General features: G+C 44.8%; 1 protein-coding gene across 6 annotated transcripts in view; it reads right to left on the reverse strand.

Moving 5' to 3' along the window:
- Positions 1 to 16,558, reverse strand: part of LOC120808956 (protein NDRG4) — a 32,125-nt gene that overhangs the window by 12,228 nt on the left and 3,339 nt on the right. For 2 of the 6 annotated variants that reach the window (XM_078082243.1, XM_078082245.1), the window contains exons 2-4: positions 6,780 to 6,870; positions 5,757 to 5,912; positions 3,424 to 3,462 (exon numbers count right to left, since the gene is read on the reverse strand). In XM_078082243.1, the coding sequence (XP_077938369.1) occupies positions 3,424 to 3,462; positions 5,757 to 5,912; positions 6,780 to 6,857 (273 nt within the window). In that variant the 5' untranslated portion in view covers positions 6,858 to 6,870. Of the gene's footprint in view, positions 1 to 3,423; positions 3,463 to 5,756; positions 5,916 to 6,779; positions 6,871 to 16,558 lie in introns of all 6 variants that reach the window. The other 4 variants (XM_078082242.1, XM_078082244.1, XM_078082246.1 and 1 more) reach the window with 3 other exon arrangements.

Below are 16,558 nucleotides of genomic sequence, written 5' to 3' on the forward strand. Positions count from 1 at the left end.
TAGCCAACGCTCCAGCTTGATTTAATGATTTTATATCAAAAACACTTTCTACTTTGCAGTTAAATATTTAATATTTATTCCAACATGAAAAAAGCCTTAATTAATACATCTTATTTTTCTCACTCTCAAAGGCATATATAATATATTTATATGAAATAATAAGAATATGTTGGTATAATATGTACTCTATACATGTCAGTCGTCTTGTCTGCTTGAATGGCGATAAAATCTGCGCTCTTTACTTCCTCCAGAAGGTCATCCGCCTGTTGATACCAGCCTTGACCAGAACGCACAAGCTTGGGGAGAAAACAATGTTGCCTCAGGCTGGGTCTATTTAGGGACGCTGATTGGCTAAATTGTATGTCAAACATGTTTTTATTTAATCAGCAATTGGATAAAGTGCTTCTCAGACATGCTTGCTGCGGGATCGACCCTGTCGCAGATAAAACGCACATGAAGACAGGACGTGCGTTTGACAGGCCTGCAGGAAAAATCTTTTGTGCAGATATCATATTTTACAAATATTACAGGGTACATTTAAAAAACAAATTTCCATTTTACAATTTAATATATGGAGGGGCGCTCCAGGCGGGCCCTCTATTGACCAGCCACCACTGAATAAAAGTAAAGCAAAGCTTTATCCTAGATTGATGATAATGGATGAAAGAATAGTATTTAATTTTAATATTGTTCAGTATGTATCGCATAGTTTAGCATTATAGTTAAGTATAGAGTTGGGTTGTATGATAGAGTACAGTGTTATTGTATATTACAGTGTTATAGCATAGCATACTGTAACACATTATAATGTAGTATTAATGGAATAGTTGCCATAGTTACGTGCTGTTTTATTCCCAGTCACCAATTTACCTGTAATTTGTCTGCAGGACCTTCGGGCTATTTGAACGTTTTTACCTGAATAATTAACGGTCATGCCATTGTGAAACTGATCAAAATGAGTCGAAAGGTAAAAGATTAAGCAACGCTTATCATAGTACTCTTTGGGTAGATGCATTACAAAAATGCAATACCCAATAATAAAAATATTTCTGATTTGCACGTGTTTAGCACGTCATTTATTGCATTTGTCCGAATTAACAGGTGAACCTCTTTGACAAACATATGAGGGGGCGTTTAGAAAAAAGAAAAACTCCAAAAATGACATTCCGTCACTTGAATATGGTAGTATATAAAAACTTACACAAGGACGGACAAGTCAGGACGTAAAAACATATAAAGTAGGGGCATAAGATTGGCACTTTTTGCTGTTCCGCCTTCCGGTGTAACTGAGACTCTTCCGTATGCTAATGGGAAGCTCTTACGTGCACTAGTGAGATGCTCTTAGGTGCACTAGTGAGATGCTCTTAGTCACTAGTGAGATGCTCTTACGTTCACTAGTGAGATGCTCTTACGTTCACTAGTGAGATGCTCTTACGTTCACTAGTGAGATGCTCTTACGTTCACTAGTGAGATGCTCTTAGGTGCACTAGTGAGATGCTCTTGGTCACTAGTGAGATGCTGTTACAGTCACTAGTGAGATGCTCTTACATTCACTAGTGAGATGTTCTTACGTTCACTAGTGAGATGCTCTTACGTTCACTAGTGAGATGCTCTTAGGTGCACTAGTGAGATACTCTTACATTCACTAGTGAGATGCTCTTACATTCACTTGTGAGATGCTCTTAGTCACTAGTGAGATGATCTTACAGTCACTAGTGAGATGCTCTTAGTCACTAGTGAGATGCTCTTACATTCACTAGTGAGATGTTCTTACATTCACTAGTGAGATGCTTTTACAGTCACTAGTGAGATGCTCTTACATTCACTAGTGAGATGCTTTTACAGTCACTAGTGAGATGCTCTTAGTCACTAGTGAGATGCTCTTACAGTCACTAGTTAGACGCTCTTACGTTCACTAGTGAGATGCTCTTAGTCACTAGTGAGATGCTCTTACGTTCACTAGTGAGATGCTCTTAGTCACTAGTGAGATGCTCTTACATTCACTAGTGAGATGCTCTTAGTCACTAGTGAGATACTCTTACAGTCACTAATGAGATGCTCTTAGTCACTAGTTAGACGCTCTTACGTTCACTAGTGAGATGCTCTTAGTCACTAGTGAGATGCTCTTAGTCACTAGTGAGATGTTCTTACGTTCACTAGTGAGATGCTCTTAGTCACTAGTGAGATGTTCTTACGTTCACTAGTGAGATGCTCTTACATTCACTGGTGAGATGCTCTCGGTCACTAGTGAGATGCTGTTACAGTCACTAGTGAGATGCTCTTACAGTCACTAATGAGATGCTCTTAGTCACTAGTTAGACGCTCTTACGTTCACTAGTGAGATGCTCTTAGTTACTAGTGAGATGCTCTTAGTCACTAGTGAGATGTTCTTACGTTCACTAGTGAGATGCTCTTAGTCACTAGTGAGATGTTCTTACGTTCACTAGTGAGATGCTCTTACATTCACTGGTGAGATGCTCTCGGTCACTAGTGAGATGCTGTTACAGTCACTAGTGAGATGCTCTTACATTCACTAGTGAGATGCTCTTAGTCACTAGTGAGATGCTCTTACAGTCACTAGTAAGATGTTCTTACGTTCACTAGTGAGATGCTCTTACAGTCACTTGTGAGATGCTCTTACAGTCACTTGTGAGATGCTCTTAGTCACTAGTGAGATGATCTTACAGTCACTAGTGAGATGCTCTTAGTCACTAGTGAGATGTTCTTACGTTCACTGGTGAGATGCTCTTACGTTCGCTAGTGAGATGCTCTTACAGTCACTTGTGAGATGCTCTCAGTCACTAGTGAGATGATCTTACAGTCACTAGTGAGATGCTCTTAGTCACTAGTGAGATGTTCTTACGTTCACTAGTGAGATGCTCTTAGTTACTAGTGAGATGCTCTTAGTCACTAGTGAGATGTTCTTATGTTTACTAGTGAGATGCTCTTACAGTCACTAGTGAGATGCTCTTACTTTTACTAGTGAGATGCGTATATATGTTTCACTTGTATGCATGTAAGCATTTCATGTGTATGTATATATGACACAGTATACGCGTATAAGGTTAAATGTGGGACATCTTGACACTCCAAAGTGTATAAAAAGCTTTCCCAAATCAGATCAATTGAGAATTTTAAAACTAGTAGTCTCAGAGTAGCAATCACTGATTTATTGGTATTAATTAGTCTTTGAAAGCAGGCACATGGAGAACCCGCTAACTCCACACAGAGAGTCCTTAAAGGATTTGAACCTACAGTGGAGCAATAGGTGATATTTCCTTTTAAAGTTTCAGAAATCCATCTCCCACGTTAGCCGATTGAGCGCCCGCAAAGACATGGCGAAAAGAAAGAGTGATAGAAAGGCGACAACACCAAAGACGCGGCAGTAAGAAAACAGAGAGGAACACAAACATGGGCTCATACCTTCCAATCCCCCACCGGCATCAGCTGGTCGAAGCTTTCCTGCACACAGAGAGCAGAGACAGCAGACGATTGGAAAAGGATAAGTGAGTCTGAACTCGCTAACACATGCAGAATATATTGCTCAGACATTAGTGTGCATCAATTAATAAAGATTACTTATCATTAATCAAGAAAAATAAAAACAACCCCACGTTTCTCTTCACAGTCACAGCTCTGTTGAGCCGGGCAGCACGATGATAAGATTCTGACTATTAGAGGCATAATTGATGGTTCCCTGTGGATCAGTCTTTGGGTGTAGGAATCGTTAGTACATCTCTGCTGAAACAACATGCACCACAGTCCTTCAACGAAGCCGCAATCAAACCTCTGCTTCGCAAATCGGTTGCATGACTGTTTCTACATCACAATGGGCCATTTTACTAATCTAGAGAGGGGGCGGGACTTATGCGCAACACTGCAGCCAGGGTCTGTAATTCAGCCTAAATAGTGGCTTTCATCGGGCCCTATTTAAATTTCACAACAGAAGTTTGTAAGTTAAAATGTTAAAAAACATAATTAACTAAATTATTGTTCTTGCTCAGACTTTGCCTGCCTATGTTAATCTTACAAATATAAAAGAGGTAAATGCAACAAACTAGTTAAACTGAAAAACTCTTGGCTCATCCACAACCCGACTACTTGTCTATACGTGGACCACAGAACTTGTTTGTAATACATCAAAAGCAAAAGTAATCCAAAAATATGTTTCCTTTTCAACGTAATTCCCCAAACTGCTTTGTTCTGGTGAACATTCTTCAGGACACGAGGCCGTGCAGGATTCACTGTGAGAGAACTTGGACTCTTTAACTTGAGAAGCGATGTATTGACATAAAACAGGTTCTTTTTTTAGATACACGCAGCTAGTTAGAAAATAACGTATGCTTCAGACCAAAACTTTCACTTTACGTCAATTTATCACAACTACGGTGAAATGTCACTTGTTCCAACCTGTGTTATTTCAGCACATGCTCATTTAAGAGCATGTTCCTGCTCTGCGGCCTTCGCAAAGCCCAGAACAGGAACATCTGGACCGAAGGTAAAAAGGACACGCGCGGAAGGTTAGACGCCCGTCGGAACAGATGCTTCATCGTTAAACATGCACACAAGAAAACACACAACGGGATTAAAGATGGTGCACATAGGAAGAGAAAAGCAATAGCTGTGGATTAGCTGCGTCGGGAGTCACATTTTAAGTAAAGGAGAGGACAAAGTCAAGTCAGGGACACACCTAAAGAGAAAGAAAGACCTGCAGACCACAGGACCTTGAAGCTGTCCTTTAAGAAGACGCATCTACGGGTTGAATGAGCCGTGACGGACTCATCCCAACAGGGGGTGGAGGGCAGCCTCAGTCCCTGTGGCCTTCATGCAAAGGGGAGATGTTAGCAGTGACAGTACAGCAGGTGGCGCTCTTCTCCTTCTCATCGCCCCCCCCCGCCCTCTGATCCTGAGTTCAGCGGGGAGGGGGGGGGCAGTACCCATGTACTGGTTTGAATGGTGTGGCCGTCATTTAGGGGGGGGGGGGGGGGGGGGGGGGGATGCAGCACTAAAGCCATCTAGTGGAGGGGGGGGTTCATGACTTGATTAAGTTTGGAACTGAGGACAAAAGTCAAGCACAACGAGGGTAAACCGAGAAATGGGCCTAAAGCTGCTGGTTTGGCGCTTAAAGATGTTCAGAGGATAAACCTTCCGGTTCTGTTGCGGTTTTGAATCCTCGTGTTACTATTTGGTCAGTGTGACGGATTATCGGTGTAGATGGAGGTTAACGGACCACTGGGGCTTTTAACACAAAGTTAAATGTTTCCTGTTGAGTCGGGGAAGGAATATAAGCAAAAGTTGTGAATTCCTTTTTTCAATATTGTATATTATAGAAATAATAACTTTACTTTAGTACAATATAGTACAAGTACATTTCATACTACAGATTAGTTGTTAGTTGTACATATGTATTCAACAGCTAAAGTTACCAAGAAGATTAAGATTTGGTATATAAATACACATGATCAGCATGTGTTACAGTAAGGAGTACTTAACGTTCAATACTTCTCTCTACTTGATACTGTGTATGGCTGCTTTTACCCAACGAGGCAATGTGTGCGATGTACTGGGTTTATATGATCTACATTTACAGTCATTGGTCATCCAACGGAAAGTCAACTAGTAACAATGAACTAGTATTCCTACTAGTATCCAGTACACATTTTGAACCTCCAGCTGGTGCAACCAGAGGTCACCGTGGTGTTAGACTCAGTGTGCTGGGGGGGGGTTCTGGTGCTTCTGGTGGTTCTGGTAGTTACCGGGATCGACCCGCCGGTGCGACGGCGCGTCTGGCGGAGCCAGTGGCGCGCGATGACGTGCCAGCGCTGAGTGGGGCGGCCGGGGAGGGAGGGGTGGTTAAGAGGCGCGTGGCCGGTGGGGCGCGGCGACCCCCCCGACGCCTCCTCGCCTTTATCCTGCTGGGTGGCAAAACAAACAAACACAAGGTGGTTACTGGGTAGAAACTGGGGGGGGGGGGGGGTTCAGCACTTGGAGCTCCGAAGCCTCTTCTTCTTCTTCTTCTTTGCTCAAGAGAACTCAAGTCCTGCAACCTTCCTTTGAGAGGAAAACCGGGGGAGACGGCGCGCAGAGACACGTTAAACCGTGCACATGCAACTTCCAACCGGGAACATGCTGCAGGCAGGTGAGTTACTCTTAGACGTACCGATGTCACAAGGAAAAGTCTCCCCGAGCTCAGCACACACCAAAGGTCTTTTCATGTGCAATTTCCTTTAATGTGTTTCTATAATTCAAGACATAACGTCCTGGGATAGAAAGCTCACTCATTAATAATGTATTTGGCACTCCAATTTAAATATTTTAATGTCAAAATGTTGAAATAAAAGCAAAACAATTATGGAGCCAGTGGAAGAGAGTATTAATATATAATATAATAATATTAATAATAATAATAATATTCAGAGAAAAAACAATCACATCAATCGTATGAACAATGTAACGGCACATTACATTTTTGGGGGATTTTACAGTAAGATGTTTTATACTCTTAGTTACTTAGAAAAAGTAATTTATTTTCTAGAAAAAGTAATTTGAATGTGTTGCCTCTGAAGTGGTGAATTTCTTTGAAGTTAGATTCAATTATTTTGAATATTCTTATTCAATTAGAATAAGAGGAGCTTGGCTGCGGCACGAATGATTGACACGCTCAAAGCGGCGGGTGTGGGAGGAGTTTGGAGAAGACCTTTTGTTTGGCGCCATTTGAGGAAAAACCTGAAAGGATGAAGGTCATTGGGACGCGCGCGGCGAAGGGAAGGCGGACCCACCGTGTCTGAATCCACGCCGCGCTGCTCCGGCAGCAGAGGCTTCTCCTCTGGGAACTGCTGCTCCTTCATCGCCGCCATCCTGGACAGCAGCCTGCAATCACCGCGGCAACACAAACAGTCCAGCACGCGGAACACAGTTTGACCGTCAGCAAAAAACGGAAATCCCGCTTCACCGCTGACGTGATGTACGCTGGCGTTTCAGGTGTAATTAAATGTAACGAAACGGTCCTTTTAAAGGAGGAATTTCATAAATCCACATTGTGAAATTCGGCTTGGAACCAGATTAACGGAGCGGAATCAAGACGGAAATAAGAAGACTGACTTAATTTGGTGAAAGAATTCATGTTGGAGGGAAACGCAGACGGCTGCAGACACGTTGAGGCGTTTGCTGGTGTTTGTCTGGCGTATTGATTCCAGATGTTATCGCCACACAACTTGGAGGAGTGAAGGAAGGAAGTCTTCCTCTCTTACTCATTTACGTGTTTCGGACGTTCATCTAGTAAAGAAAGTGTATGCGTGTGAAAGCCCACATGGAAAGCTGCCGGGCCAAAGGCGGTGCACCAAGTGCACCAACAAGTACACACTGCAAACTCACATCACCACGCTCTCCACTACACACACCAAGAAGTAAAACAGCTTATTTGTTCTGCTCTACTTTGCCAGAGGACAAAGGCATCGATGCTTATTGACCACCGAGGCCACAAAAAGCGCCGAGCTTGGAAGTCAGACGACAATAGAAGGACTTGGGGGGGGGTTACGGTCTAATTAAACTGGCCTTTCTGAGGGCGCACACACACACATACACACACACAGGACAAAAATACACTGTGACACAGTGTATTAGTACAAGATGACATCCGTCCAACCAACACGGAGCCCAATTGAGTCCCGTTAAGAGTCACGTGAACACCAAATAACTCTTTCTTCTGATTCGACGAGAAGTTAACTAGACCGATGCAGTCGACGATGTAACTCACCCACATCTGTCGGAGCTTACAACACCTTCTATTTACCAACACCTCTCTGTCTTGCTCCTTCCTGCCTTTCTCTCTTTCCTCACTTGCCCTTGTTGTTGCTAATCTGTCTTTTTGCCCGACACCCCAAAGGAGACAAGAGCCCAGATGCCACTGAGAAGACGCACCCAGCAGCTTACAAAAGAAAATCCAGCGCAAGAATTCTTCGTAGCATACCGGGCGGTATATTCACTGGTTTTAGCCCCTGGAAGGTAAAGCTTGGATTGGCTGCAGCAGCTTTGCAGAGATGTTGCAGCACCGAACTGAAATATCCCTGAAACTAACAATGATCTGCTCGCTCTCCCGCCCAATGAGAGAAGTTTACTAAATGGTTGAGTGACCTTCCGGAGGCCGCTGGACCGGAGCCACAAGGATACGAGAACACAGACAAAACAACAGTAGCTGCCTGTCAAAAAGCTTGCAAATCAATCAATCAAGGTTTTATTATTCTCTATTTTCCATTGAAATGCCAAACAGTATTTTATTCTATCGACACGACGTCACAATGTCATCCCGTCTTTGGACTGACAGAAGTAGCTGCAGGCAGTGGAGCCTGCAGACTGTCGGGGGGGGGGAATCAACCCCACGTTCATCAGACTGACCTCCGTGAACCTGAAGCCGGATATGAAAAAGTGCGCGATTAACACCAGCTGTCAGCGCCAAAGAAAAGAGCGCCACCTACGCAGCTTCATCCAGAGATAATCCAGAGGAAACGCCGCCCACATTCTGTGAGCGGGTGCAAAAGGCATGAAAGATTGGAAATAGTTATAAATAAAAACAAGCATCCTAAAGGATGATTCAACCTCTGCAAATCTTTGATTCCTCACAAACCTTCTGTTCGTTTTTCATTAAGAAGCATCTGTATCCATCACGCTGGATATTCTCTAAATCGGCATTGATCCAGCAGCAGAAGACAAAAGACTCCAAAGACGTCCACATTGCTATGTAGGTCACCGAGTGGCAGAATTCTGTATCTATTATCATCTATTTATTATTTGGGGTCTTTGGGAGTTGATGATGCTGACCTTTCACACTGAATGCTGGTTGAGTTCCATGCTCGTATCTATTTGCCCACGAGATCATCCGGCAGATGGAGCTCGTTCGTTTTGGCCATGCTGACAGATACAGTGCAGCTATATTACATCAACTGTCACTATATTCTGAGAGTTGGAACCGAAGGAGACGATGTCACCTTCTTCTGCCGCGTCCTGATGTCCTCGGCACACGCGGCTACTTTGTTGCCTCTGAAAACGTCCCACTAACTCCTCATTAACTACGTGTGTGACTTATGTATAGTATAATATTCTTTTTGTCAGGATAAAGGGGGAATCTTGTGAGTAAAAATCAGTTTACATGCTACCCGGTGAGGAAATAAATCGATATAAAAAAAACCCTTCAAATTTTGAGATTCGCCTGAAATAAAATCACTAAAAGCCCTCTGAGCCCTTTCAACGCGGAGATGGCAGGACGGAAGCACGTCTACGTGATAGACCGGTGCGTGGACAGTGCACTTACAGTCAGGACTACGAGGCTTTTGTGGCCCAGAATGTGGGAGAAGTCAAATTGTTGGGAGTCCGACGTCTCAACCGCTTCTTTAAATCGACTGACCCCATTGGGCACGACTGACGCCGCCGTGAGTGACCGCTTCCGTACAACGTTGTCCTCTTATAGCTGAACACTAATTAAATGTGTTTGTGAAAAGGACCTGAGGCGAGAAACTGGAGTTACAGAAGGTTAATTAATGTTTGAGTGTTTTTACAGATGATCTCTTATTTACAGCGGTCAAAAAAATTTCAACAAGTTCAACAAATGAATACTATTTATTAAATATTCACCCTGCTTTTAGTGGGATTTTGGTCTGGACCATCTCCTTACACTATATCGGCCTCTTCATGCTCCACCATGTTCACCAGCTAGTCCCCCCCCGCAATCCTCCTCACCGCCTCCCACCCTCCCACCGTCCATCCTGCTCTCCCCCCGTCTCTTTTCCTGCCCTCCCTGTTCACCCCGACCTGCTTATGTAAGACAGCTGCTTGTGAAATCAATCACCGTTACGTTACGCCGGCTGGGTTTGGCCTCGTGACGCCACGGCTGCTGGTGGAGAGAAGCCGGCTGACGCGCGCACCACTTCTGCACCACGTATCTCGTCTGGGACGAGCTCAATGGGACGATTCGTTCGTTCAACACTTTCTTCTCCACGGCGAGTGGAGCGGTGAGTCGTGTCGGGCCGAGCTTCAACGATGATGATGATGATGGTCCACTTCTACACGGCCATCATGGAGTCCATCCTCTGCTCCTCTATCACCTTCTGGTACGCTGCAGCCACAGCCAAGGACAAGGGCAGGCTGCAGCGCGTCATCCGCTCTGCAGAGAGGGTGATCGGCTGCAATCTGCCGTCCCTGCAGGACTTGTTCGCTTCCAGGTCTCTGAAGCGAGCTAAAAAGATGGTGGCCGACCCCTCTCACCCCGACAGAACCTGTTTGTGCCCCTTCCATCTGGCAGGAGGCTGAGGTCCATCAGGACTAAGACCTCCCGCCACACGAACAGTTTCTTCCCATCGGCAGTCGGGCTCATCAACACAGCCGGACCCCCACTGACTGACTATAACACTCCACCGGTCACTCCCCTTCACACTGCACACGTCACTTTAACTGTCATTTCTCACTTTGTCGTCACTCGTCACTTGTTCGTTAGTGCACTTTATGCTTAATATTTTTCTTTTTAACTTTTTTAATATTTAACATTTTTTACTTTATTCCCTTGTTTTACACTAACCCATAGCCTTATTCTACTAACCCATTGCATTAGCATTTCATTTTACTTTATTTTATTACTGCACTGTTGTCTTGTCGGTCTACTGTCGCGCACTAACCGCCAAGACAAATTCCTTGTATGTTTGACATATTTTGGTAATAAATGTTTCCTGATTCCTGAACCGACTGTGGTGGGTGAGTAAGTTATTTACAGGCCTGTTTTCTATGTCCTCTATTTCACAAAGGAGCACTGCCAGCGAGAACAAGTGGTCTTTCTTGTTGTACTTTGGGGAGAAAACAGTCCACTTCCAATGCGGCTCGTGGAGGAGAACCTGCCCTCTTTCCTTCACTCTTCCATTCCTTTCATTCTGCACAGAAAGCGTCGCCATGACGACCCAGCCGAGTCTCACCGAGTCTCACCCACCTTCCGCTCGCTGCTGCTTGCGGGTTTTTTTTTCACAGCACAAAGTGTATATTTCCCCAACTGTCGTGTGAAACTCGTGTAGACTTGAGAAGACCACACGTTCTTGTGCGTCGTCGCTCGCTTTTCGTTCGTTTCGTATCGTCACGTTTACAACAATCGTTTGTCAGAAAGCAGCAGAGTTCAGAGCATCGTTTCTTTATCAACTCATAGAACTGCCACTACTCCCCCCCCTGGTTTAAATTACACATAATGTCCTCTTTTCTTCTCTATTGGCACAGACATCTTGCTTAATTACATCTCACTTTCTGTCCTACCCCCTCTAGTTCATATAGTTTCATGAGACTCCATTTGTATTGTCTTGCTTATTATTTATCCTCTTTTGTTCTTTTCAAACAGCAGCAGATTAGAGGTAATCATTGAAGAGGATCCACCCTGCATTTGGGGTAAGCAGGTCCTCACGTTGAGGTACAACGATATAAAATACATTCAATAAATAGTGGGGAGGGGGGTGTTTCGGATTTTGAGAAACTAAATAACGTTTAGTCCGTTTTCTATCACGTGTTACCTAAAGTCCACGTCGTGCTGCATCGCCTGTTACAGCTGTAACAGACTATCATCTAAATATTAGAGATGTGTCCATCATCGAATGACCGAATACACTGCGCACATATAAAAGTCATTATGCTGGTGAACAAATGAATCGTTCCACGTAGCCGCAGCCTTTCCATCTCCTGTCTGCCGCCTTTCTTCTTTCAGCCGTCGGCGTTATTAAACCGTGCGGATGTGATTTCTGGTGAAGCTTCCTCCTGTGGAGCAGAGCAGAGACGCTGATCCTGACTGACATGCCCCCCCCCACTCCCACTCCCACACGTCCTCCCTCCCATCGCCATCTTCTCCCCGTCGGTCTGCGTGGCGTGCACACAGATGGAACCAGATAACCCTCATGACGCCTTTTTACACACCTGCATTGTCCACGTCGCGGCGAACAGCTCAGCTCTACGCACCATTTCATTCAGGAAATCACTGATTCGGAGCTGCTGGTTTTTTCAGCCGCTGTTGAAAGAAATCCAAAATGTGTGGGAGACACAATAAACAATGTGGGAGAAGGTCTCTGGTCTGCCCATCAGACCGGCTTGATGTTCATCTTCCAGCAGGACAACGAGCCTAAAGCATACAGCCAGAGCCACGACGGAAGGGCTCAGGTCAAAGCATGTTGATGTTCTAAAAAAGGGCCGAGCCAAAGGCCCGCGACTCAATCTCCATCCAAACGCGACCGAGCTTCAGCTTTTTAGGCTAAAAGAACGGACGAACGTTTTCCATCTCTAGATCTGCAAAGGCTGGTGGAGACGTACTCCAAAAGACGAAAGGGACGTCCTCTTCGTTGGTCACCATCAGATGGAAAACGAGCATCCATTGGGAAAAGCACGAGGGGAATCCGGCCACACGGTGGTGCGCTCACACACCAACTGGTTACGCAGTTATGGTTTCACCCGATTGAGCGTTCAGAGAAAAGTATTAACTAGCGTGTTGTGAAAGAGCGCCGTTTATTTGAGCGGGTGTTAAATCTCTCGCTCCGAGTGTGGCGCCCCCCCCATGAGCCAGATAGACCGTCAACACGTTGGAGAATAGTTTGCAAAGAATATTCTCAACAGCATAATCCGGAATGGCTGAGCTCACTTTGGATTGTCACGTTGCTCCACGCTGGGATGATCTGAAACGGACCAGAGAATGGATCGGCACCGATGCTGTAAACTGGCTCAATCCAGTCTGATTTCAGCTTCACGCCAGTTCAATTTTGACTTGAGAAAATATGAACTCCAAGCTAAAATATCACATCTACCTCTAACTAGCACAGTGTTTAATGGCCAGCATAATGCTAAGGCCACTAGCCACAGCCCAACACTACATTACAGCCTTATTCACCAGCGATCACACACCATAATACACATATATTTATTTAGCTCTAACAGTCTGGTTGCCCATCAGCATTAGTGAAAGAACTGTCCATTCTAGTGGGTGTGTTTCTGTGGGATGGATGCCAGCAGGGCCGCCGGGTGGACAGGGCGCGGCTACCAGCAGTACGCTGGGGTGAGGGAGGGGGCGTTTGCCGGGTTCCTCCCTGACGCAAGCAGAGAACCAGCAGAGAACCAGATGTCGAGGAGGAAAGCGGGCGCCACAGCAACAGGGAGTGTCTTGGATTATATTTGTGGTGACGTGGTGGTCCTCGGGGAAGGAATATTGGAATAGATCTCAAGGAATATCCATTGGCCTGCAGAAAATAGACATGTGAAAGACGTGAAACGTCCTGTGAAGTTGCATGGCTGCAGTCTAAGCAGAGGCACCAGAAGTCGGAGGTTATGAAAGTCTGTGAAAACATCCACGGTAATATTTTCTTTTTTTGGAAAGTCAAATGTCTTTGACTTCACCGCAAAAAAACGAATTCCTTCTAAAACGAGGCCTAATTCACAAACACGGCAAACAAATCAGAACCATTAGAATGTCCAGACACTAATGTGCCACTGATCACCTACACGGTCACTGGACCAGGAAACCACAGATCAGATTCATTGCACTGGGGAAGGTGAGGAGGTGGAACAGAAACACAGCATAGATATCATTTTTAGTTTGATGGATCAGTGCAGTTTTGTCTATTTTGACATGTTAACGAACATATATATTATTTACTGAAAACACACTATACTTATATAATTCTCTCATTTTCGGCAACAATACTAATAGGGTTAGGGTAGTATACTGCTTACACACTGATGATCCATAATTGCATCCCATGCAGGGATGAGTGGAACATGCAGTTCTCTTCAGGGTGCCTCAGAAAATCACACAGGCTGTCATTTCAAAAGTGTGACGAAAGGACGTACTGAGATGCGTCATTTATTCTGGTAACAGTGCTGAGGGTGCCAATGATGAACCAATGAGGTTGCGATTTAAATTGAAATCCCCAAATCTGATCTTTTTATTGTTAAAGAACTTAAAACCTGCTAGATAGTGTCAGTAGTTTGGTCCAATGCACAGTGACAACGGACGGCCTTGGAAACACGTTGGCTGGGGGCGATCAAAGGAAACTGAACATTGGATCTAAAAGGTCATTTGAGATCAACATAGTTATTGGTCGTGTTGTACTTTATCAATTATAGAACAGATCTGAATCAGTGCAGCATCTTTTTTAACCAAATGAAGCCAAATGTAAATACACAACCAGTCCGTCAAGCTCCTGAAGTTTGCGAATGACACCACCCTCATTGGACTGATCTCTGGTGGGGACGAGTCCGCCTACAGGTGGGAGTCTGACCATCTGGTGTCGTGGTGCAGCCAGAACAACCTGGAGCTCAACGCTCTGAAGACAGTGGAGATGGTTGTGGATTTCAGGAAGAACAGAGCCCCACCCTCCCCCATCACCCTGTGTGACTCTATTGTGGACTCCTTCCGTTTCCTGGGCTCCATCATCACCCAGGACCTCAAGTGGGAGCTGAACATCAGCTCCATCACCAAGAAGGCTCAGCAGAGGTGGTTCTTCCTGAGGCAGCTGAAGAAATTCAACCTGCCAAAGACGATGATGGTCCACTTCTACACGGCCATCATGGAGTCCATCCTCTGCTCCTCCATCACCGTCTGGTACGCTGCAGCCACAGCCAAGGACAAGGGCAGGCTGCAGCGTGTCCTCCGCTCTGCAGAGAGGGTGATCGGCTGCAATCTGCCGTCCCTGCAGGACTTGTTCGCTTCCAGGACCCTGAAGCGAGCTAAAAAGATGGTAGCCGACCCCTCTCATCCCAGACATAAACTGTTTGTGCCCCTTCCATCTGGCAGGAGGCTGAGGTCCATCAGGACTAAGACCTCCCGCCACACCAACAGTTTCACACCAACAGTTTCTTCCCGTCGGCAGTCGGGCTCATCAACAGAGCCGGTCCCCCACTGACTGACTACAACATTCCACCGGTAACTTTCTTTCTCACTGCACTCGTCACTTTCTGTTCGCTGGTCTGTACTTTTAACTTTAATTTGTATTCCTTTATTTTAAACTAACCCATAGCCTTACATTGTATTTTATTCCTCTTTCACTGTCTCGTCCATTGTCGTACTGTCTGCTGTTACGCAACAACCGCCAAGTCAAATTCTTTGTATGTCTGACATATTATGGCATTAAATGTTTCCTGATTCCTGACAACTGCGTCCTCTCGCTCTCATGTCTATGTAAGGCTTAACTGGTGAGCAAGGTGACTTAACTTCTGCATTTGACGTTCTGTGAATATCAACTCATAATGGTTAATAATGCCAATATTGACAAACGCACATGTCAGAGTGCTGATCCAATTCTTGAACAAAAAACATTTTACAAAACCCCCCCACCAAGGTCCTCTTACTGGCTTATTCAGTCAATACAGTTCACTCTGTTGTCATGGAGATCAAATCGAGTATGGGACTTTGGAGATATGATAAGTGGCGGTGAAATATGAATACTCTAGTGTGAAAACACTAATGGTCCCATATTTTTTGTCGAGACTTAACCTTTCCCATTCTGTGGCTGTTTTTGGGGCCTCTGCGGCAAAAATGGCGTACCCATGATAAAAAGGGTAATTCATCTGGAACAACTTGGTCTAATCTGAATTAGTTTGCTGTCAGGACAAAGGGGAACAGCTGTAAATGTGTTCTGATGTGTAAATAGCAGTATATAAATATCCAAATATCCAATAAATAACACTCGTCTAAGTCACGGCTCAGTGGGTGGACAGTATTTGTTTTTACTTTTACTTTGATAGAGTAAAGTCTTGTAATACAGGCCTCTCGGAATGTGCTGAAGTCATGCGCTTTCTGGCTCAGCCCCTCACGTACGTACGTTTGCAGACGCAGCGTTATCGGTGCCACGGCCGACCCGCAGAAAGCGCATGCTGTGATACTCCAGTTCACTTCAACGGGTGTTTTGAAGTTGACGGTGCGTCAGGGCTTGACCCCTAACTGCATCCCGCACAGGGGCGTCAGGTTGTTAGTTGTGGCGAGCGGATATAATATGTGATGGTGTAACATTAGCATTTGACATACTATAACTTGGTAGCGCTGCTGTAGCAGTGATATTGTCATTGTGATGCAGCACCAAACAGAAGTGGCGACGATTACTTTAACTGTGTTCCTTATGAATGGGAGTCAATGAGCTCAGGAGGTTTGACAAAGCTGATTCTGAGATATCATTGTTAAGTATTACAAGGGTCATGCTCCAGGCACCGATTTGGAGGACACATCTGATCTACCCTATGAGGCCCAGAATATCCCATCATGCAGTGTGGGCGAACGAGGATTTTGTTTTGAACTATATACCTTTTTTTTTTTAGGGAACCAGGAGAACGAAGCATCAAGTTGAAAGGAGAACAATGTGTGTGGTGACAAATTCTGTAATATCTTAAGGTTACAGTTGAATTGGCTCGTGTACGCATGATACAAAATAAAGAGTCTGTGCCTACATGTTAATAAATGTGTTTGCTGATGTATCTTTTATTAACTGCACTGATTGGTTTCCTTTGCCTTAAGATTGCAATATTACTTTTAGCTAGAAGTTCAGGACCATTTGAATTGAATTTA

This window comes from Gasterosteus aculeatus, chromosome X, assembly GCF_964276395.1.
Source record: "Gasterosteus aculeatus chromosome X, fGasAcu3.hap1.1, whole genome shotgun sequence".
Classification (NCBI taxonomy): domain Eukaryota; kingdom Metazoa; phylum Chordata; class Actinopteri; order Perciformes; family Gasterosteidae; genus Gasterosteus; species Gasterosteus aculeatus.